Below are 23,077 nucleotides of genomic sequence, written 5' to 3'. Positions count from 1 at the left end.
ATTCCATAGGGAATATATGGAGAGAACCAGTGACGCCATTCGGAAACGACCCAGAGATCTCGCCGGGGACTAAGAACCGTCCAAATCCGGTAATGGTGCCCCTGGCTAAAACGAGACCCCTGGCTTGGCGCTGCGAAGCTATTAATTACCTCGAAGATGTATCATCACGACAGCAGTGATGCTCTCTGCGAAATAGTTTGCGTGCGCATGAGGCTTGTTGTTTGAGGCTATATCAAGGGGCGAACTAATTCACCCGCTATTCTAATCTTAGTCATCGTGGTCTAAAGATCCCAAGACGAAGGTGATGAGTGAAATATGCTCATTACAAGGCAGATCCTAGCCAGCTTTTTAGGTGTTTTATTTTTCTATGGCCAAACCACCAATGCTCAATGGCCAGGCCTAGACCTCATTCTTGATCTCCCGAACAATCCGAGCGTGTCGGATCTTCCCATTAGTCCCGCCCAGGTACCCCGGTTACTAAAAAGACCGGCCAACCAATTTCCCATTCGAGTCTTATAAGTCTTCGGCGACTGTTTGGTATTCTTCGCGCCCGGCTCCGATGTCCCTGGCCGTGGCGCCGGCTGCCATTCCAATGCCTTCACCCGTTCTTCGGGGGTCATTTTTCGGTATACCGAAGGTGGAGAAAAGACACCCTCGGTGTTTTGTGGATCACAGGGTTCATAATCTTGCTTCGCTTTGGCAACTGTTATTTTTTCATTCGGCACAGATTGTAGAGTGTTGGCTCGTCTGCCGACGACTCTTATTTAGTCGCTGTAAGAATGGCAAGTTATATCAAACCGCAATCGCGATGCATTGACTATTTAGTATCTACGAGGTGGACTATGCGTTACCTCTTGATAGTATCTTCTAGCCTTTTATTTACAGCGACCCAGTCTTTTTCCTTCATGTAACCGTACAAACAAATGTTTCCTTCTATGTCTTTCCCGAGAATTATGAAGCAATTCATCGCTGTGAGACCTTTTAGGAAAACATGGGCTTGGACAAACGATGGCTTGCCGGACGTACGTTCACCCTTGGGTAGGCGTTGAGGTAGAGCCCCTGAAAAGTCGACGTTGAAAAGGTCCGCTTTAGTCCAGTTGGTACACATGGTCAATTTCATCCACGGGTCGCCGAAGAAAGCGACACCACCCTTAGCTTTAGCAGCTCGGTTGAGGCTCATTAGTGCTTCTATTTGGCCCCTTGTACCCAAATCCATGTATGCCTTACGGATAGCTGCTGCGACAAAACCCAGGGGCTTTGTTAGGATATCACTAGCCGTCATGAATGCGGGGAGAGTGCAAAAATTGTTGCCGACGTAAGCATGGCCTGGCGGGAGAAGTTCTTGCTCCAAACGCCCCCTGAGTCCAAATATGTTGTATATAGCGACTTCCCGACTCGATGGCTCGGAAATCTGAATCTGGGCAAGTTGTCTTGCCCACCACGCACATATGATATCTCCTTCGCTGAGAAAAGACACCGGGCCATCGGGTTGCGTAGCTTTCAATTCTGATCTGGCTGTCTCACACAGATGCCGAACGTACGCTGCCGGCAGACAAATCGTTCGTCCATCTTCCTCTAGTCTTCGATTTCGGAATCTATCATAAACATAGCGCAGGCCTAAGATGACCGCTTGCGGAATACCGAATTGGTTGTCGGCGTGCTTGTATTTTTCTACGGGCTGCGTGCCAAGTGTGGCCAAAGGGTCCTTCTCGAAACCAAGAAATTGCGGTACTTCATCGTCACGGCCATTGAGAATCAGTGACCAAGCTTGTAGGAATAATGCATGACCCACTTCCATGATGAGCCTCAAGTATTAGCACAGTGGACTATATCCCCGATAGACAAGAGGTTTATTACGAAGAAACAGCTGCTTACTTGCGTCAAATGACAAATGAGGCCACGAGAAGGCTAATAATGTTGCATCAAGGAACGTAGTCATGCGGAACCCTAATATAGGTTTATCGGAGTAGAGGTAATCTTCTATTCTTTTCGGGTCTCCTGACTGCCACATGAAGTCTATCCAATCTGCTTCCCGGCACTGTATATGCGGTGTCCTAGCATTGGGATCTAGTCGAAAACGCGATGCTCGAGGGTGTTCATTTACACTAATGTCGAAGTTTTCGTGATGGAATGAGAATGGTACACGTTTTTCGTCGAAATAGGCGGGAATATGGTAGTCGAGTTTTCCGTTGTCCTGGCATCCATGTATTAGTAGGCAAAAATAAATAGGGGGGTTGATGAAAGTACAACATTTATCCTTATGCGAGCTCCTAGCTTACGCCACCCTTTTAGACCAAGAAGTTTTCTCAGAGATCCCTTAAGCTTTTCCGCATCAAGGACATCGTCAAATTGTAATAGATAGAATATAGCTGCTGAACGGCCCGGGGACGAGATGTCCCAGTAATGAACTGGAATGATGGTATCCGAGGGCACGGTTGGCGGTGCGGTTCGTCTCGTGCTACTCCAAGATATGCCCATGGCGCCGATGAGGTTTCTTACCCTTCACGACTACAGATATTTCTTAAAGATGTAGACATACTCAGTGATTTATAATTCCCTTCGCCTGAGCCATATCGACAATTACAACCATTTCTATTCAGTACTCACCGCTTGGCACGCCTCAGCCACTACATGAATGGTTCCTGTACTATTACGTTCTCGCAATTTACGAAGCTCCCTTGCGGATTTCTTCATTCTATATACCAATCGGCTCCCATGGATCAGTTATAGACTAGTGAATTAAGCAAGGGACCGTAGATCCTACGGGTCCTAAGCATTCGTGTCGGTATGATGGTGGATATAGAGATCTTAAGAAATGATCCTAGTATTGACTGATAATGGTTAAGAAGCAATTATTCCATGATACCGAGCCGTAAAACTTTATTGACTCTTATTCCCAAAATATCATGGAAAGGGGTAAAGATGCTATCAACAACGCGAATGACTAATCAGATTAACTACGGTGCTTACAAAGCCTGCTAGGTACCCTTCTAGGTTACACATGAGATAAACAACGTTAAAATATTTATCCAAATATATAATTTAATTTGAATATTTATGATGGGATAATCTGAGGTTGATTGCTATACGTTTTATGACTTAGGGCATACCTAAAAAATCTGAGGACGGTCAGCTTAGAATTCATACATTGAAGAGTCTCATGCCAACTTGAGAATTTCCTCGATATTTTAGCTGGATCATTGACTGGCTTGCTTATCATTACTTACCTACGTATCTACGCTCCGTATACCGAAAGATCTTGACGCAACCGAGGGGACTTAATATGTGAAAGTTGCTGATTTTGAGGAAGCTAGCCAAGCCTTGGTCCCGAATCCCCGATGGCCTCTTATACAACAATATTCGGCATCATTAATTAATATGCTGGATAGTAAGAGATGTATCAATGGTGTATCCGGATCCGCAATACCCTCATTTCTAGGATCCGCGCTCGTCGTCATTCTTCTCGGAGCAGTCTCGGTATCATCACAGTAGTCCTTTCTGTCACGACGCTTATGACGCTGTCCTGATTCTTGGAGTCATTGCTCTAATCTAGATGCTTAATCGGGATATCGGGCTCATAGACGTCGGGAACGAGGAGTTTACTTTGAGCCCGATAATTGGGGATTTGCGATGATTTAGCGGAATATCATGTTACTAAGACCCATGCCAAGAAAATAGCCTACATTATGGCGCTCTGAAAAAGTAGGCGGCGGTGTATGAGGGAGCAATATTTCCTCGTGGTGATTGTTATTAATATGGAAGCAAGAATGAGATTTCAAATCGAATATGTTGCCCTTTCTATGCTCTAGGGTTGTTCTTTGGTGTTGTCTGGTGCTACGCCGTTTGGTGCTGTAGTACGCCGCGTTTAGTGGAGACGCTGAATGAACTTAGGCGATACCCCATGCTGTCGGGATCCCAGCTGCCCAGCAATCTGGAACCTGTAGGGATTAGTATTACAGCGCCTTTTCCACCCCACCAACAGTCCAACAGCATCCCGGGCCATTATCATACCCAGACACCCGGGGGAGATGTCCTCTCTTCGGTAAAATATTTAACCCAGATTCTCGTAAGTACTTACGAATCTAATCGTCTTGGGATGAGATTATGGGTAATTGCTAATCGTAAATAGATGGATTCGAGAATCCTAGTGGGTAGGTAAACAACTAAGCTTCTAGGTGATGATAGGGTTCATCTTATGGACCGAATCTCTTCAAGATGGTGATGGTGAGAGGGAATTTTGAATTGCAGAGCTTAAGCCTTGTATTTAGTTCACTACCATGCAACCTAGAACAATGAAAACCACCTAGACACTATTGTCCATTTTCGTGTAGGTACTAAAAGCTTTTGCTTCGATAACCATCTGTTTTCAAAAACCTATTAGTCGAGTGGTATCGTCTACTATTGACAGTTGATCATAGGTATACATAGCTTGTTGAATGCTCGTTATTTTAGTTATTTTAATTGATTGAGTTACCTTCATAGACTGCACTCACCGTGATCCCTGGATAGCACTATGTTATAGTGACTTTTATTCATTATAACTTCCAAGGTTTAGTTTCAGGGATCTCTCTTACAACTCAGTTTTTTGTACTGTAACTGATAACCTTCACCATAACCTTTGAGTACAATGTAATAGTTATAATAGCTAATCTCATCAGTTTGATGAATTACACCTGAATTTTGTATACAATACCTTTTATAGAGCTGTTGGTAGTTGTATTCCAGGAAAGCAGAATTCTAAGACTGCCCAGGTGGTTATTGTAACGAAACTTGGTCAGTGCCTGAGTACTGGCGCGGGCGTGAAGCGGCGTATTTAGTGGATAATATAAGGGAATAATTCTACTTACTAGGTCCAAAGTCGCCTATAGGAATGCACTCATGTCTCCTATTAGATCTATCTGGTTATTAATACCTAGTACCTAGTAAGATGCCTATGGATTCCGCTCTTTGCTTCCGGCCAGGTAGAATGGGAATACCCCCATGACTCCGCTCCGAACGCTAGTGTCTTACTCGCATCAGTCACTTCCATCACTACATGCAGCCAACAGGTCACTAATGGATTCCGTTAGTTACTACTACAGGTGCTAATACAGAGGTAGTCTGGGCGTTGGCTCCAGGCGCCGTAGGGCTGTACTGCGTTGCATTGCCCCGCAACTGGAGGGTTCTATTGCAGGGAGTTGCCTTATGGTTACTCCGAACTGTTGGCTGTGCTCTCACTAAAAGTGCCTCGCATTGAACCTAGTGGGGCGAACCGTACTGTCGGTTTCTTCAAAGCTACCATTAGGTCTGACAAAGGCAATGGTCTCCGAAGAGAAAGCGGTTCTTTTGGGCAATGGGATTAAATTCCCTAAGTGGAATGCGAGGTATTACCAACCGCATATGATGCATCCATGGATGTTAAACATGCCTAGCATGGCGTAGACGTGATAGGTGAAAATTTGTACCTATCAATTGGATAACACATGCTAAACCGCAGCCAGTGAGACTCTTACAGCGTGTTTGGAGCTGCGGCATGGCATAATCCAGGGCATTGTGTAGATCCTTTCCATATTCGAATGTCTCGATTAGAGATTTAGGATCTACGATTACATGCCTGTAGCTATTTGCATCAAGATCAGGTCTTTGCAGTCTTTTCAAGAAATATCAATCGTGGGAGCATCCAAATGCGATATTCGGAATAAACATATCAAGAATCTAAAACTCTCACTACCAATTTCCGTCCGCGAGCCTCGCCAGATTTGAGGATGTGGAGACCGTCGATGATCCCCTCAAAGCCACCCTGTAATTCTCTCAGTGGTGGCGTCATAATAGCTTTGGCGTCAAGCAGCACCTGCATCTCTTTCACCCAAGTCGTACCCATTTCATATAGTTCCGGTTTGGCTTTTCGATCGTAGACATCGTGCCCAAGATTAACATCCATCCCTTGCATTTCATATCCCATCACGACTTTAGTCCGTACAGCTCGTCTTGTCTGCCACGTATTTTGAAATTGCTCGAGGCAAACGTATCGCCCGCCGGTCCGCCCCAGAGCCCCGAAACATACAGCAGCAGATTCGGCAGTCGTTATGCAATCAATTGCGTGTCTTATAGGGACCCCGCCCGCAATTAACTTGATCTTTTCAACACAATCTTTTGATCCGTATTCCGCCGTGCCTACTGCTCCGTACTTCATCACTAATGGCGCAGATGTTGATGAGCAGACAGCGATAGGAGCATAACCTGATCTACGCCGTTATTTTAGTTAGTTCCTTCGAAGGTTCCGATAGGTACCTATCTCCACTATATTTATAAGGGCTTACCTCTTCAGTATCTGGATCGTAATTAACCCGGTCGCAGTTGCACCTCCGTACACAAGAATAGGTTCCCGCTTCTCTACAGGCTTGGAAGGAAGACCCGACAAACCGAGTGCCTCCGGGTCCGACATGGATAAACATGACGTTGCCCAACCGACCGATCCGAGTGCCGCACCTTGCGCATCCGTCCAGTCCTCCGGTACCTGCAGTAAATGACGCGAATCTGCCACCACCCATTGCGAAAACGCGCCATTATGCGCATCGATAGTGCCATATGGAAACACAGCACCACATACTCTCGTCCCCTTAGGAATTAAAGCGGATGGTCCTGTTTGCTCCACTATGCCGCAAAAGTCGCAGCCCATCCCGCTACCTTCATTGTAGAAATAGGTTACCATCTTATGGTCTGTAGGATTAAGACCTACAGTTCTAATGCGAACCAGTACATGATAAGGAGATGTGATACACGGGATGGGAACTGTATGGGAAACAGCAAGTGGAAGGACCGCTTTTGTCGCCGAGACAGACTGGATGACGGCTGTTTGGACCGCGGATGACATGATAGTTCAAACTAAATACTTAGTAGGTAAGAATAGTATAAGAAAAGATGTTGCACTCATCGCCGGATCGACTCATTTCACTAACTTTCTTATGTAGTTGAGTCGATCTTAGCAAGCACCTAGCCACAACAAGTGAATATATCTAGACACCAACAGAATTTCCAAATTGCGCCTACACGTCCGAAGGATGGTCCAATAGAAAACGAGTAGGCATGAAGAGATGTGCGTACGCTGCAACAAGGGTTCAGAGCGTGGGTGAGAAGAGTAGGGCTCATGATAGACCCCGCTTCGTTAGATTCAGCTCTTCTCAAAACTGTTGTTGGTACCACATTTGGTCCTACGCTTATCCTATACACGACAACGACCGACTATAACGTTAGAAGACCCCGAAATCGGTAACTGGCTAAGTCTTAGGTTGAAACTCAGCCTAGCAGTATATACAGTACATCTCCTCTCTCTATATCGTGACTTATATTCTGATTGACCATGACAGATTTTGCCAGACTTTGGTATACTACCTCCTGTATTCAATCTTTGGCTATGTCTGCTAGCACATTCCCCTAGACTGAAAACACCGGAGGTAGCCTATGTCGCATAGACCTGACTATTAGTCTCTATATAATCGAAGAGATCGACAGATATAGTCATGATTTTGCGGCCGCGGAAATGTCTTATTCAATTAGCCCAGAATCCAAACTGAGCTGAACACCATGTTTTGAATACTCATTTAATAAGTCAGGTTAGCATTTATGCTTGATAAGGGTCCCATGATCAGACTCGACGAGGGCTCATACGATGTTAGCTTCATATCTCCAAGGTTAGCACGTCTTAGAAAATCAACAACGGGCCGAGCCGATACCGCATGAACTCTTCAGCCTTCTCAAAAACTCGCCTACTATTACCAGAATTGATCATTTCTACCTAGGGATCAGCAGAAAAAGACCATGTTATCTACATAATTTACTATGAGGGTTTTCGGTAAGTATCTAAGTGCTTACACCCACTAACAAACCCCCGGTCAAGGTCCCCCCCTATTTGTCCACTAACCGGGTAGGGAAATCTGTTGGAACTATCATGCCCGACAATACCACCCACATCGATGATGTTGTAAGTTGGCTGAAGATTGATATTCTGTACCATTGTTGGGACATGATAGTTTAGTAACAGTATATTCCACGCTATGATGGATTGAAGAAACTGAAAGTGTAAGTATATTTAATAGTTTCAATCCATATACCCCCCCTCGAGCAACACTTGGTGGAATATAATATTCTTCCTAGATGCTTACACTCTTCCTGGGGCGCCTCGTTACCTTACCGAGTTCAGATTATCTTGAAGAACATCGGTTATACTAATCAATTTCAAGCTTTATTGCTATAGCCCTTACTTTCCGGTGGTCTTTGCCTACTTAGGCATATACAATGTCTTCGATACCTAAGTTGCCGCTTCATGAGCCCATCGCTATCATTGGCAGTGCTTGCCACTTTGCCGGTGGGGTCAACAATCAATCAGAACTCTGGGATCTTCTTCGAAATCCACGAGATGTCCGCAGTGAGATTCCTGATGATAGGTTCAATGCGAAACGGTTCTACCACCCTAACCACGCACACCATGGCCATAGTAATGTCATGCATTCTTACCTTGTAAGTATTTTTAGTTCCCAGCTCATAATAACTTACTAAATTTTAATGAACAATAGATTGAGGGTGATGTGCGTGCTTTTGACGCCGAATTCTTTGGCATCAAGCCCGTTGAAGCTGCGGTCATGGACCCACAGCAACGAGTGCTGATGGAGACGGTCTATGAATCGATAGAAGCGGCAGGGATGACTTTGGAGAACCTCAAACATAGCGATACAGGTGTCTTCGTTGGGGCGATGTGCGCCGACTTCGAGGCCATGCAGTTTCGTGATCTTGATGCCATACCAACTTACCTGGCCACTGGATCAGCGAGAAGTATTCTCTCAAATAGGATCTCCTATTTCTTTGATTGGCATGGACCAAGCATGACAATCGATACAGCATGCTCGTCGAGTCTTGTAGCTGTTCATCTTGCAGTCAAGGCATTACGGACTGGCGAATCGAAAATGGCTGTTGTTGGGGGTTCAAATCTGATTCTAGGTCCAGAAAGTTATATAATGGAGAGCAAATTGAAGATGCTGTCTCCCGACGGTATTGGAAGAATGTGGTAAGTCTTATAATCTGTGTTTTCGCCTGAGACTTCAGTAAATCCACATCATTTATAATAGAGATCGCTAACAGTACGAATTACTGCAGGGATAAAGATGCTAACGGGTACGCGAGGGGCGATGGCGTGGCATCTATCGTATTGAAAACTTTGAGCTCGGCTATTGCCGATGGTGACCATATTGAGTGTGTCATTAGGGAGACTGGGGTTAATCAAGATGGTACCACTACAGGAATTACCATGCCCAGTGTCACTGCCCAACAAGCTTTGATCGAACGCACATACGCCAACGCTGGTCTTAACCTACATACTGTAAATGATCAACCCCAGTTGTTTGAAGCTCACGGGACAGGAACGCCAGCGGGTGATCCTATAGAAGCAGAGGCGATCAGCAGAGCGTTTCTTGGACATGGTAAACCAGCGCGGTCCCCGGATGATCCTCTGTTCGTCGGGTCTTTTAAGACCATCCTTGGACACACAGAAGGTACAGCGGGGATTGCAGCAATTCTCAAAGCCTCGTTGGAAATCCAGCATGGTCAAATCACCCCAAACCTCCATTTTGAAACCATCAGCCCTACGGTAGCTCCATTCTACGATAACCTCCAAATTCCCAAATTAGCTCGACCTTGGCCCAAATCTCCCAAGGCGCCTAGACGCGCAAGTGTAAACTCATTTGGCTTCGGTGGTACCAATGCCCATGCTATCCTTGAAAGTTATGAGGCGGATTCCCATCGTGCTGAAATGGAATCTTCAGCGCATGCAGGCCCACTTTTCAGCCCCTTTTTGTTTTCTGCGACGTCCGAGAGATCACTGAGAGCCAATTTACAGGCCTTTGCGACTCATCTCGGGGAACATACTTCATACAACGCCCAAGATATCTCCTACACGTTAAGCCAGCGTCGTTCAGCGTTTTCGCGTCGGGTAGCATACCCGTCATTATCCCTGGATGATCTCAGAAGTCAAATATTGTCGAGCCTTGAGGATAAGGATACCCCGATTGGAGTAAAGGCATCAAAGTCCACAGATGGAAGTCCTCCAAAGATTCTGGGCGTTTTTACCGGCCAGGGCGCTCAGTATCCTCAAATGGGAAAGAGCCTCATCGAAAAGTCTCCAACCGCATCCCGAATAATCAAAGACCTAGAGTCGCATCTCTTGGCGCTCCCAGAACCAGACCGACCTTCATGGTCTCTTCGATCTGAACTACTTACCCCAACATCTCGTGTTCACGAAGCCGCGATTTCTCAGCCGCTATGCACAGCCATTCAGATTTTATTAGTCGATCTCTTACGAACGGCCGGCGTAAAATTTGATATTGTTGTTGGCCATTCTTCTGGAGAAATCGCCGCAGCATATTCTGCTGGCTATCTCACTGCGCGCGATGCCATACTTATCGCATATTATCGTGGGCTACACTGTAAGCATGCTTCAAGCCCCAATAAAGATGCGAAAGGTGCGATGCTTGCCGTTGGGACATCTCTAGAAGATGCAACTGAATTGTGCGAAGACGATCTATTCGCAGGTCGCATCAGCGTCGCGGCTTGTAACTCATCAAGTAGCATCACAATCTCAGGAGATGAGGATGCAATTGATGAATTGGAAGCCGTACTGCAAGATGAAGGGAAATTCCATCGCCGTCTTAGAGTTGATCAAGCCTACCACTCTTTACACATGCTGCCATGTGCCCCGCCTTATATCGAGTCCCTACTTCGCGCCGGGGTAAAATCTCAGATCCCTCCAGAATCGAATAAATGCCTATGGTACTCAAGCGTGTATAATGGAAACCTCATGAAGCCTGATGTTGGTCCAGGTCTTGAATACTGGGCTGAAAATATGATAAAGCCAGTTTTATTCAATCAAGCACTCACAGCTGCTCTCACAGACCATGTAGATATCGACGCTGTTCTTGAAGTTGGCCCCCACCCGGCTCTTAAAGGACCGGCTTCTCAATCCATTTCCGAACTTTTGAAACACGATGTTCCGTATCACGGCTGTCTTGACCGGAATATGGATTCTATTCAAGCAATGTCAAAGTGTCTAGGATTCCTATGGTCGAATCTAGGCAATAGCTCGCTAGATCTACTTGCCTACGAGACTGCAGTTTCTGGGACAGGAGAGGTTCGACGCACTCTTGTCAAGGGATTGCCCTCATACCAATGGGATCACGGGACGATACACTGGCAAGAGTCTCGAAAATCGCGGAAAATGCGATTATCTAAGCAGACGTTCCACCAATTGCTAGGAGACGAATCCCCTGACAGCAGCCCTCATCACTTTATTTGGAAAAACGTCCTGAAACCGAGTGAAATCCCTTGGCTTGAGGGGCATCAGGTAGAGGGACAGATCGTGTTTCCTGCCGCTGGCTATGTGAGTACGGCGACCGAGGCTGGGAAGTTCTTAGCCTCCGGACAAGAGGTTCGACTTATCGAACTTAGTAATTTCTTCATCCAGCAAGCCATCACTTTCGAGGAGAATAATTCTGCCATTGAGGTTCTTATCCAGCTTTCGGATGTCGATGAATCGGAAATTGATAACCTTCGCGCCAAATTCACTTACTCAGCTGCCCTCGGCACCCAGGCCACCGAACTTACATTAGTAGCGAGTGCAGACGTACGTCTCATTTTAGGTTCAGAATCACTCACAAGCCTCCCCAAACGAGGACCGCCAACTCCCCACCTCATCAATGTCGAACCACAACGCCTATACGGATTCATGGAAAGTCTGGGATACAATTTCAGCGGTTCGTTTCGTGCGCTAAAATCACTAAAGCGAAAACTAGGTAGATCCTCTTGTGAATTTCCCGTGCAAATTTTCGGTACCGGCGACGACGGGGAGACACCACTGCTCATCCACCCAACCGAATTCGACGCCGCGTTTCAGTCCATAATCCTAGCCTACAGCTATCCCGGAGATGATAAACTTCGGTCTTTACACCTGCCAACGAATATCAGCAAGATCAGGGTCAATCCTGCGCTGTGCGCTTTACGTGCTGTCAAACCAGAGCAAAAGCTTATCGTCGATTCGAAATGCCATCGCGCGGACCGTGGGAAGCCTGTATTAGGCTTTACCGGACACTTCGACTTGTATATCTCCGACCACCCCAGCGCAGCGCTGCAAGTTGATGAAGTGCGATTCATGAGTTTTGCCGGGGTAACGAATAAGGACCGGAATGTATTCCACAAAATAGATTGGGTGCTCGCCGCACCTAATGGGGATTTCCCGGCGGGTGGTGCCCCGGATATGTCAGTTGATCAGGAACGTTTTCGGGTGTTAAGCCGGATCGCTTGCTTTTATCTCCGGAAATTTGATGAGGAAGTCCCGGTTGATTCGCCCTCGAGGACTGCCGAGCCTCTTTGTCATTTCTTGAATTATGCTCGCCATATGACTAAGCTATTGAGGAGCAGCAACCATAAGTATGCCAAGACCGAGTGGATTGCGGATACTCTTGACGATGTTATGGAGGATGTGAATCAGCATGGGTATGTTACTTCTCACGACTTTTGTTAACTAAGCTAACCTTCGTGCAGGTTTTCCGATAATGCCGACGTAAAGATCATGCTCCTCGTTGGGGAGACTATGCCACGAGTGTTTGCGCAAGAAACTACCATGATAGAGCATATGAGAGCATCTGGCCTACTCGACGAGTACTATGCCGATGGCTTTGGAACCAAGCAATCCGTGTCGTGGCTCGGTAATACGGTAAAGCAGATAACAGACCGCCATCCTCATCTCAACATCCTCGAGATCGGCGCAGGGACAGGCGGGGCGACGAAGAGTATCCTAAAATCCATCGGACGTAGTTTTGACAGCTATACCTTCACCGATATATCCTCCAGCTTCTTTGAGAACGCCGCCGACTTGTTCTCTTCCTGGGGAGATCGCATGGTTTTCAAGGTCTATGATGTCGAAAGTGACCCTGCCGTCCAGGGATTCGATGAAAAGACTAAATATGATGTGATAGTCGCATCGCTTGTCATCCACGCCACCGCAGAACTTGACAAGACTATGAGAAACTTGCGTAAGCTTCTGAAGCCTGGGGGGTACTTAGTCGTTGCCGAGGGTAGCAGTGACGGACCCCTACAATCCGGCGATGGGTTTATCTTCGGTGGCCTACCGGGATGGTGGCTTGGGGTGAAAGAAGGACGAGTGCTTTCACCGTTCATAAATACCGAGAAGTGGGATGCCTTGCTCAAGCGCACGGGTTTCTCGGGTATTGATGGGTTGGCACCACCTGAGTTCTTGGAGACCTTTGGTCTTGTGCTGTTTGTATCGCAGGCCGTCGATGAGCAGATCTCATTTCTACGCGAGCCGCTCGCAATTAATGGTCCACCTTCTCTACCAAACCGAAAGATTTCCAAGTTGGTTATCATAGGAGGCATTACTGAACCAGTGTCCACGCTGGCTCGCCAAATAGGGACGATTCTCGAAAGTCTCATGGATCAGCTATTTTTCTACCTGACTTTAGAGGAGATTGACCATGACATCGTCGATGAGAACTCAACTGTCATTAGCCTGGTTGACTTGGATGCGCCTACATTCAATGCGATGACACCTGAGAGGTGGCTTGGCTTCAAAAAGCTATTCGAGACTGGCAAGACGTTGCTATGGATTAGCACTGGTCGTCTTGCCGACGAGCCCTTAGCCAACATGCCTGTCGGCTTCGGCCGTTCAGCATTAAACGAGACACCGGACTTACACGCTCAATTTCTTGACTTTCCCGCACTTGGTGATGTCAAAGCTTCCGTAATTGCTGAAAGTCTTCTTCGTCTCCATGCCAAGGATCTACACGGCGACGATCTCCTTTGGACAGTTGAGCCGGAGCTTGTGATTGACGAGAAAGGACGCTATTTGGTACCGCGAATAAACCCTATTACTGCTGCCAACGAACGGTATAATTCTATTCAACGTCCCTTATTCCACGATGTTGATGTGAGCAAGTCACCCGTAGAATTGCACTCAACTTATGATTGCAGCATAACAGAGATATCTAGGTACGATACCATTGGAGATAAGAGGGCGGCGAGCATGAAGTTGAGAACGTCGTATACTGTCCTATCCACTCTCAAGACTGATGCTGGTCATCACTTTCTTTCTTCGGGCATTGATTCTCTTGGATGTCGCTACATGTCTCTTCTTTCAAGGCCAACGTCTATACTTGAAATCCCCAGAGAGTGTGCTGTTGCTTTTGACATTGATATCCTAGGCCTTACGGAGGCTAGTTTCTTGACAGCTGTAGCCGCACACTTGATTGCTATGGTTATCATAGCACCGGTTTTGCCCGGACGAACGGTCATGCTGCATAATGCTCCGTTGGTGATTGCAGATGCTGTCGAGATCCAGGCTTCCCTCAAGAACATATCAATGCTCTGTACAACCGACGCAGAAAATGACGAATCAATACCAGAAACCTGGATTCGACTACCTCCGTATATTTCTAGCTCGGAGCTCTTTTGCCTTCTTCCTAAGAGTCTAGCCTCTTTTGTTGGCCTTTCACTAGAAAATTCCGATAACGAGCGCTCTATTATTGCCCTTCTCCCAAGCCACTGTATCAAGCAGACGGCGAACAACCTTTTTATGTATTCTCCGGACGATATCGATACCAACACGACATCTGGAAGCATTCTTACTGGAAACTTGAAAACGGCAATTCAATTCGCACAGAATAATGCGACCCGAGCTCTAGACGCCAGCGAAGAGACAGTTAGTCTTGAAAGTGTAATAACGAAACCGCGTCCCAGAAATCCTATCGCGATTGTTAACTGGACATCTCCGAGCCCGCTCCGAACTCAAGTTGCGAGGCTTGATAGCATACCAATGTTTAAAAATAACAGAACATATTGGCTCTGTGGTATGTCTGGCTCCTTGGGTATCTCGCTATGCGACTGGATGATCGACCGGGGTGTTACGTATCTCGTCATAACGAGTAGGAACCCGAAGATAGACGTTTCATGGGTAGAGGATCATAGGCGGAAAGGAGTCAATGTGAACATCATGCCATGGTTCGTATTGAGAGTGCCCTTTAACTCAAATCCTTTCGTGTGACTAACATATTTCGTTAGTGATGTAACTGATGAAATCGCTCTGAAAGCGGTCCACGACGAAATCGTCCGGACAATGCCGCCGATCGCAGGAGCTCTGAATGGTGCGATGGTCTTAAGTGATTCGTCTATCCCGAACATGCAATATGATCAGGTTATGGATGTGGTCAGACCGAAGGTCCTAGGAAGTTCCAACTTGGACCAACTATTCTATGATGTCAATCTTGACTTCTTCATTCTAGTCTCGTCCATCAATTGTATCGTTGGAAATGTTGGCCAAGCCAACTACGCAGCGGCTAACATGTACGTATGTAGCCTAGCAGCGAAACGGAGAAAGCGAGGCCTTAATGCTGCCGCCGTAAATATTGGGGCAGTGATAGGAGCTGGCTATATCACGAGAGAAACCGATCGGGGGCTCGATAATACGGTAGAGAAAAATGCCTTAATGCATCTTTCGGAGGATGATTTTCATCAGATCATCGCTGAAGCAATAGAGGCGGGCTATCCCGACTCGCCAAGTGGACCAGAGATTACGACTGGGCTACTTGATATCTCTCCTGATTCTCCTAATATCCCAAAGTGGTACTCGAATCCCAGGTTCTCCCGCTTTCTCGTCCACCAGACTGCTAGCGCGGAGGATAAAAAGGAGGAAATCGCCACAGCATCGATTCAAGATCAGCTTTATGCCTGTAAGACAGAGAGTGACTTGAGTCTACTCGTAAGGGAAAGATTCGGGGACCAACTGCGTAAGATTTTACAGACACCTGCCGGCATACTTAACGACGAGATCCTTTCTAAGAGCGGTAAAGAACTTGGGCTTGACTCCCTCGTCTCAGTTGACATACGATCCTGGTTTTCGAAGAACTTCCAGGTTAGCGTCCCCGTTCTCAAGATAATGAGCAATGAGACCATGTCAGATCTTGTCCGGAGTTCTCTCGAGTCCATCCCGGCCGAATTAACACCCCAGATGGATAAACCCGCGACCGAGAAGATTGAGGAGCACTTAATCTCGAGCACCGATAGCGGGTCTGCCTTCTCCGTAGATGGACAAGAGTCGGCATCTGATATAAGTTTCGTACCTATTGATTGGGAAGCCGAGTCATCCCTACCGTCTGACCTAGTCAATATACCCCTTATATCCGATGCACCACCCGCTCTACCACCTAGAGTTGTCGTTATTACCGGTGCCACAGGGTATTTAGGCACACATCTCATCAACCATATTCTGAAGAGTCCAAGTGTCGAGATGATACACTGCCTAGCGGTGCGGAAACTTGAAACCCGTCTCCAGAACAACGAACTCCTGACGGATCCCCGAGTCAAGTACTACCAAGGCAACCTTTCGGAGCCACTCTTCGGACTTTCTAAACAGCAAGCCGATTCCATCTTCGCCGAAACCGACGCGATAATTCACAACGGAGCAGACACCTCGCACATCAAATATTTCACAGACCTACGAGCCGCCAACGTCGGATCCACAATCGCCTTAGCTCGCTTCTGTCTCCCACGCCGAATACCATTCCACTATATCTCCACCGCTGGCATCTCTATCTACACCAATCTTGAAACCTTTCCCCCGATCTCCATATCAGGACCGGGATCTAAGCATCCCCCGACGGACGGCTCTTTCGGGTATGCTTGCTCGAAATGGGTTAATGAGCGCCTCCTCGAGCGCGTACATGAGCAGTACCCGGACTTCCCCGTTTACATATACCGGCCCTCAACCATCATCCGCGAGGGCGTCGATGACGTCACAGCGCAGGCAGAGTTAGACTGGGTGAATTCGCTGCTCCGCTATATACGCAAGTTGAAGATCGCGCCTCAGGTTGAAAATAACCACGGGGTGTTAGATTTGGTGCGTATCGATAGCTGCTGCGACGGCATACTCAGCCGTGTCTCAGCAAGCAGAGCAGGCGGGGGAATCGAATATGTCAATCAAGTCGGTGACGCCGTCATCTCACTAGATGGCTTGCAGGATATTGACGCTAAGGAGAGGGGATCGTATGCTGTGTTACCTCTGCATGAATGGATTAGTGAAGCCACGGCCGCGGGTCTGCATCCGGCCGTTGCTTTGCTTATTCAAGACATGGATGGTCCTGGGAGACCTGCTTATCCAAAACTTCTAAGGGATTCCAAATAGGGATGCATAAAATACGTATTTGAAAATAAAATACACGAACGATATGATACCCCTGTAAAATACGTATAAAATGTACACAAGCAGTCACTCCAGTACTAGTAGTATTCTGAATAGCTTCGATATTTTCATCGCGCAATAGAATAAACCTGCTAAAGAATAATAAAAGAAGAAAAAGACCAGCAGCAATACAATAACGATTAGAACATACCAGGTTCGGGCCAGATTTCAATTGGTTGAAATACATGGAACTGTACGTTTTAAGTTAGAGGGGGGCACTTTATAAATATGGAGACTACACCTAAGTTTAGCATCTTCTCTAAGTACTAAAAAGTTAATCTAGATCCCGAAAAATACGTATTTGATATAAAATAGGTACTGTATTTTAAAAATGCATCCCTTTCTAAAAGTCGCGTTTTAATGATATATGTAGTTGGTGTCGTATCTGAATATAGAGTCTACGATTTGAATCTTCAAATTTCCACGACTTTTGATCTTTACTTATGACACATGAGCGACTTCTTCCTTTGCCTACCTAAGCACCTAGTAGTCAGTTGTGAAGAAGCGTAGGTACTAGAAGCTTTAGGTCTTTATGTTTGCCATTCGATGGATTCCCCTACGAAGTATCCTGCAGAATATGCAGTCGCAAATAAACGAGATCAGACCTAGAATAATATTAGTATCTATGTAAGTTCAGTTTAAAGTCAGGTAATCCTTGGAAAGAATTTAGATATATCATATTTGAGAATAATTAATACAAAAAGTTTTCAACCTCCTTAAAATTAATGTCATTGCCATCCCGGTAGTTAAAGCACTGACGAAAACGAACGCGTCTACTATCTGGACGCGAGGACGCGTTCGGTTCACCCATATTAAAACGATGGAAGGACAAGAAATCGGGTAACTCCAAAGCTTTCTTTCATATCCTGTTTCTGATCGTTCAATCTACACTTTCAACACCATAAACTATCCTCAAAATGGGCGTCAAACGAACCCGCAGCCAGACAAACGCCTCAAAGCCTGAAGAAACGCGGGCAACCACCCCGCAGCAAGCCAACCCACCCTCCGCCTCTGAAGATGATGTCGCAATCCCTCGACCCGCCAAGAAGGCCAAATCCCAAAAACCCATGTCGAAGAAAGATCCCACGCCAAACAAGCTATACAAAGACACCTTGAAGCAAATCGACAAGAAATTCGCCGGTATGCTGAAGCGGTACAAGCCCAACCCAACCCCATTCTCGGGCATAGTAAGCCACCCCCGCCATATATATCTAGGTAATAAGCATGACAACTCACCCCTAAACAGACATCCGACGACTTCGCGGCCGTAATGAGCAGCTTCATCCCACAAGCCCAAAAACTAGCCCTAACCTCCCCGATCCTCGCCTTCAACCTCGTCCTGGACCTCGGGGAGCACGCGTACGGCGACCTCGACGCCACCGTGAAAGCCAGCGGGTTCGGGGAGACGGACGAGCCATACGGCAAACTCGACGCAGTTCTCGTGACGCTGATAAACGCGCGCGTGGAGCTCGACGAGAACAAAGGGTTGATTCCGGGAGAGGTGTATAAAGTGGAGCCGCCGCACAGGGAGGTAGGGGAAGGGCAACGGGCGTTAAGCGCGGCGTTGAAGAAGGGGATGTCGGCGCGGAAGAGACGGCCGAATAAGCAGGAATGGGGATGGATTGACAAAGCGCGGCGGGAGGATCTGAAGGCGCTGTTTGAGAAGAGGAGGGTTAGGAGGGAGGAGGCGGTGGATTGGGTGGGGAATGCGTTGAATGATCTGTTGGAGACGGGGGGGAGGATTGATGAGTATGGGATTGGGACGCATTATTTTCGGGAGAGTATTGGGTTGTTGGCGGAGATTAAGAAGATTCCGCGGCCGGCGCTTCCGAGGCGGCCTCGTGAGTTTACGGAGGGATGGTATTAATTGATGAGGATTGGATTGGGTGTTGGGCGTATAGATTTGGTGAAAGGTTATTTGGAATGGGTTGGGATAGAAATGACATGAAAATTCGTAGATTTGGTTGGGAATCGATATCTGCTCAGGCGGAAAGTCAAAGGGTAATTGCAGTAAAACATAGATGAGTTGAGTATATATAGTAAAATTTTGGTCAATATGTTAGTATGATAATAATATGTGGATTATACAGCAGGTAGTGAGATTCTAACGTCAAGCGAAAATCGATTTCGCAACGGTTACCAATCCCAATTTCTAGCAAGTTCAATCTGCGCTAGATGAATCTTTTGCTCCTCCAAATCGTCAAAGTGCTTCTGAGCCGTAACCTTACCTCCCTCATCTGGGTTGATGAAGTACTTCCCATCAACCTCACATTGCGTGTAGCTATCCGGCACTGTCCCATCATACAAGAATGCTCTCACATGCTTAGCGAGACAGGTGGAAGGAATAGCAACAGAGCAATGCCCATAACCGAGCACTTCAACAATTTGGGAGTCCTTAAACGCGGCATTTGCGGAACGGGCGGATTGCAGCGGGCATACAGGGTCGTAAGTTGTCGAGAGGATGAGCACGGGATGCGCGGTTTCGACACCCACGCGCGGGACGTACTCATGGGTCTTCGGGACTTGCCACTGCTGCTTGATGTAGTAACCCCCGTACTCCGTAGGAGCGAAAATACTTGAATTCATGTACGGGATAAGAACATCAAGTGTCGACTCTCTGTCTTGTGGCCAGAACGATGCACCAGAAGCACCGTCGTTGTACGTGATGAATTCGTTGGCTTGGCCTGCAATACCCCAGGGATCACCTAATCCATACGAGATCAATGCCTCTGTCGCATTGCCCTCGAGTAATTGAGCTAACCGCTCAGCCAGCGGATACCAATTAGCCGGTTTATAAAGCGCAGGGAAAATGGCGTTGTACCAAATTGTCTCGTAGTCAATGGTGCCGTAGATGGTGTTGTTGACGTAAACACTAAGCGGGCTGTCTTTTAGTTGCTGGGCCAACGAGTAGAACTTCGCTTTCAGCGAATCCTTGGACTCTGCCAATGACGAAAGTGCGCAGTCCTTGCCGGCCTTGATGCACTCCTCCAAGAAGCCCTCCCAGACATTTTCAGTGTCGACGAAGGTCTCAGTATCTAGTAGTCCCTCGTACCAATCGAATTGGTTTGCGACGCCGTCAATTATGACGCGTTCGGAACGATCGGGAAACATTGTAGCGTATGTCTGACCTAAAAGTGAACCATAACTGAAACCCCAGTACACCATATTATCCTGCCCCAAAGCATCGAGAATGCTGTTCATGTCGGCAGCCGTCTGCGGCGTATTGAGATACAGCCCATGCTCCCCCATAGTATCAGCACACGCTCTCACAAAGTTGTGGGACCAAGTATACGCCTCGATGCTATCTTCAATAATCTTGGTGTCGCGCACACTTGACCGCTCTCGCTGTGTTTCAGCATCGGGGTAGCACCGAGCCAACGGCTGTGAGCTATTAATACCCCTAGGGTCGAAACTCAACAAATGGAAGCCTTCGCCGACGATGTCGTGCAACTGCGCACCTTTGCGATACAAAAACTCAATTCCGCTGCCGCCCGGGCCGCCGGGATTGAGGAATAAATTCTGAGTCGCATTGGCGCCGCGTAAGCGAATCAGCGGGATGCTGAAGGTCTTGTTACCAGAGTTAGACGGGCTGAATTGATCCATCGGCACATCGATGCTGCTGCATTCAAGCGGCCGGTTTCCTAAGTCACCGCATCGTTCCCATGTGATGCGCTCGCCGGGATAGGTGAGGCGCGTCGGGTGGTTGTCGTGATGAGAACACCGCGACGGGAGGGGCAATTTAGCCTTGAAAAGCGGAATTGAAACTAACAACGTCGCCGTGACGACCCATTTCCATGCGGCTGGACGGCGCCGTTGTACCTGTGGAGGACTGCCTTCCTCAATCAAATACTTGCTCTTCTCCATTCTCAATTCTGCCAAGAGGTATGATGTGTTGTCCTAGTATGTAGGGGAATAGTTGATAAGAGAAATCTTACTCAAAATATTTCTATGAGGATGCACTGTAACTTCAATCAGCACAACCCCCTGACTCATACATAAGGAATTACTACACAAAAAGATTAGCTTGTGATTACTAATGAATGATTATATAATATCATTGAGATTAAATTCGACGTTATAACCCGTTATAGCGTGCGTTAGGTGAGCGATTGGATTAATTGCAATTGATATTCATCATCTCAAAGAATATCGAGAAATGACACTCATAAATAACTCTGAAGTAAAGCGATAGCGAAGTGTTTAATATGATATATGCGTCTACGTGACATTAGGTAATCATTCAATGACTAAGCAACCAATCTTACCATGTTTACATAAATATTAATGTTATGTAATCATTACCTAACCACTGAAATGCATCTAAGTGTCAACTTACCTAAGCAATCGAGCATTTGTCGAAAAGTGCCACGGAACAAATAAACAACACGGAGACGTAAGAATTGGATCATGCTTAAATGATTGGGGAAATAACGAAATTTACTGACGAATCTAAATATTATTGATCAGAGTCGTAAAAATGATTTCAACGAGCGTATACGATGAATACGATGTGGTTACAAAGTACATCACTAACAATCTCTTAGGGGCGCCTATGGCAGTACCCCTCACTGCCCCGTAAAGATCATACCCTCCTCTGAATTATAGCGCTGCTGCGCCCCGATTCATGGCTCAGGTAGGGCGTACTAGCACCTGGGCACTTTAAACTCAACGCGAAATACGGCGTACATATTCACCGTCCGTTTTAGGCAACTTAAGAGTCAAACTAGCCAATCAAATGCCAAAGTTTTGTTAGGCATTCTTCACATGAAGAGAATGATGACCCGACTTGTTTTAAGAGTCAAGACATAAAAGAGCTGAGAAATCCTTTGGTCGTCGGATTTGGGAATGCTAATTGAAGAGTTTAGTGGAAATAATATTATAGTTATCCTTCAAATACATTTAACAAAAATCGGAAAAATGGCATCACACACTAACCAACCGGCCAACATCCCGCCGCAACTATCAGATCTACACTGTTTCACAGAGACCGACGGAGTTATCACAACCACCATGTTCGACATCCCCGGGTACCGAGTAGTCAAAGTCCTCGGTGCCGTATACGGCCTAACAGTCCGCTCTCGCAACTGGGCCGCCAGTATGGGAATGGTGATTAAGAGCATCGCAGGTGGAGAGCTTCAATGGTTCACAAACATGGTACATACATTTCTCAAATCTAGGTATCTGCTTTCAAGGTTATGTATTAATGATAAAACAGCTCTATTCGGCAAGGAACGATGCTATTAGTCGCGTGGTAGCTGAGACAAAGGCGCGGGGCGGAAATGCCATCATAACCCTCCGCTTTGAATCCGGAGATATGGGTGGATTTGCTCAATGCTCTGCCTACGGTACCGCTGCTATCGTCGAGAAAATCGATCCTACCACACAGGCGGCCCCTCAGCTTTCCAACTGATTAAGATATAATCACATCGACTCCCATTCTTCTTATTTGTCAGAGGCAAAAATGCTGAGCCAACTATGTTAGAATGCAATGTGGATCGGCTTACATAATCTAGGATATGATGGACTTGGACATTCTCAAAACATCTACCATTTCCAATTTGCCAATGATTACGTAGTATATTGAATGAGATACGGTTTCATTTATAAAACACCTATTATCTAATTCAGGAACTCTTTTTCAATGTTCTCTCTTACACAACGCGCATACATCGCATGGACGAACATCAAGGCATTGCTTACCTAATGGATTACCTAAGAGATTATGTAAATACTTACATAATGACTTACTTAAGCATAGAATGGCCTGACACCCTCATCAACGCAGGAAGTTAGGGGCCATATGAA

The 23,077-nt window shown here is 46.6% G+C and overlaps 6 protein-coding genes across 6 annotated transcripts; 3 read left to right on the top strand and 3 right to left on the bottom strand.

Annotated features, from left to right (window-relative positions):
- Positions 1 to 386: 386 nt before the first annotated feature.
- Positions 387 to 2,478, bottom strand: GGS22DRAFT_182958 (uncharacterized protein; the record flags this gene model as incomplete). Its single annotated transcript, XM_047964030.1, has 4 exons — positions 387 to 759; positions 852 to 1,791; positions 1,876 to 2,194; positions 2,248 to 2,478. The coding sequence occupies 4 exons, from the start codon at positions 2,476 to 2,478 to the stop codon at positions 387 to 389; spliced, it is 1,863 nt and encodes a 620-aa protein (XP_047823449.1).
- Positions 2,479 to 5,686: 3,208 nt separating this feature from the next.
- Positions 5,687 to 6,853, bottom strand: GGS22DRAFT_182957 (GroES-like protein; the record flags this gene model as incomplete). Its single annotated transcript, XM_047964029.1, has 2 exons — positions 5,687 to 6,224; positions 6,300 to 6,853. 2 exons carry the CDS (start codon positions 6,851 to 6,853, stop codon positions 5,687 to 5,689), a joined length of 1,092 nt encoding a protein of 363 aa, XP_047823448.1.
- A 1,421-nt stretch (positions 6,854 to 8,274) lies between these two features.
- GGS22DRAFT_182956 (polyketide synthase) lies at positions 8,275 to 17,215 on the top strand (the record flags this gene model as incomplete). Its single annotated transcript, XM_047964028.1, has 5 exons — positions 8,275 to 8,496; positions 8,553 to 9,040; positions 9,130 to 12,516; positions 12,565 to 15,036; positions 15,097 to 17,215. 5 exons carry the CDS (start codon positions 8,275 to 8,277, stop codon positions 17,213 to 17,215), a joined length of 8,688 nt encoding a protein of 2,895 aa, XP_047823447.1.
- A 908-nt stretch (positions 17,216 to 18,123) lies between these two features.
- GGS22DRAFT_1778 (uncharacterized protein) lies at positions 18,124 to 19,283 on the top strand. Its single transcript, XM_047963540.1, has 2 exons — positions 18,124 to 18,459; positions 18,519 to 19,283. Exons 1-2 carry the CDS (start codon positions 18,190 to 18,192, stop codon positions 19,137 to 19,139), a joined length of 891 nt encoding a protein of 296 aa, XP_047823446.1. The 5' UTR covers positions 18,124 to 18,189; the 3' UTR covers positions 19,140 to 19,283.
- A 38-nt stretch (positions 19,284 to 19,321) lies between these two features.
- Positions 19,322 to 21,363, bottom strand: GGS22DRAFT_148721 (alpha/beta-hydrolase). The gene has a single exon (XM_047959035.1). It carries the CDS (start codon positions 21,134 to 21,136, stop codon positions 19,409 to 19,411), a length of 1,728 nt encoding a protein of 575 aa, XP_047823445.1. The 5' UTR covers positions 21,137 to 21,363; the 3' UTR covers positions 19,322 to 19,408.
- Positions 21,364 to 22,189: 826 nt separating this feature from the next.
- On the top strand, positions 22,190 to 22,682 carry GGS22DRAFT_182953 (DUF74-domain-containing protein; the record flags this gene model as incomplete). Its single annotated transcript, XM_047964027.1, has 2 exons — positions 22,190 to 22,426; positions 22,488 to 22,682. The coding sequence occupies 2 exons, from the start codon at positions 22,190 to 22,192 to the stop codon at positions 22,680 to 22,682; spliced, it is 432 nt and encodes a 143-aa protein (XP_047823444.1).
- Positions 22,683 to 23,077: the final 395 nt, after the last annotated feature.

This window comes from Annulohypoxylon maeteangense (assembly GCF_022496945.1).
Source record: "Annulohypoxylon maeteangense strain CBS 123835 unplaced genomic scaffold GGS22scaffold_1, whole genome shotgun sequence".
NCBI lineage: Eukaryota > Fungi > Ascomycota > Sordariomycetes > Xylariales > Hypoxylaceae > Annulohypoxylon > Annulohypoxylon maeteangense.
The sequence above is the reverse complement of the archived record's forward strand: the minus strand, read 5'-3'. Positions and strand labels throughout refer to the sequence as shown.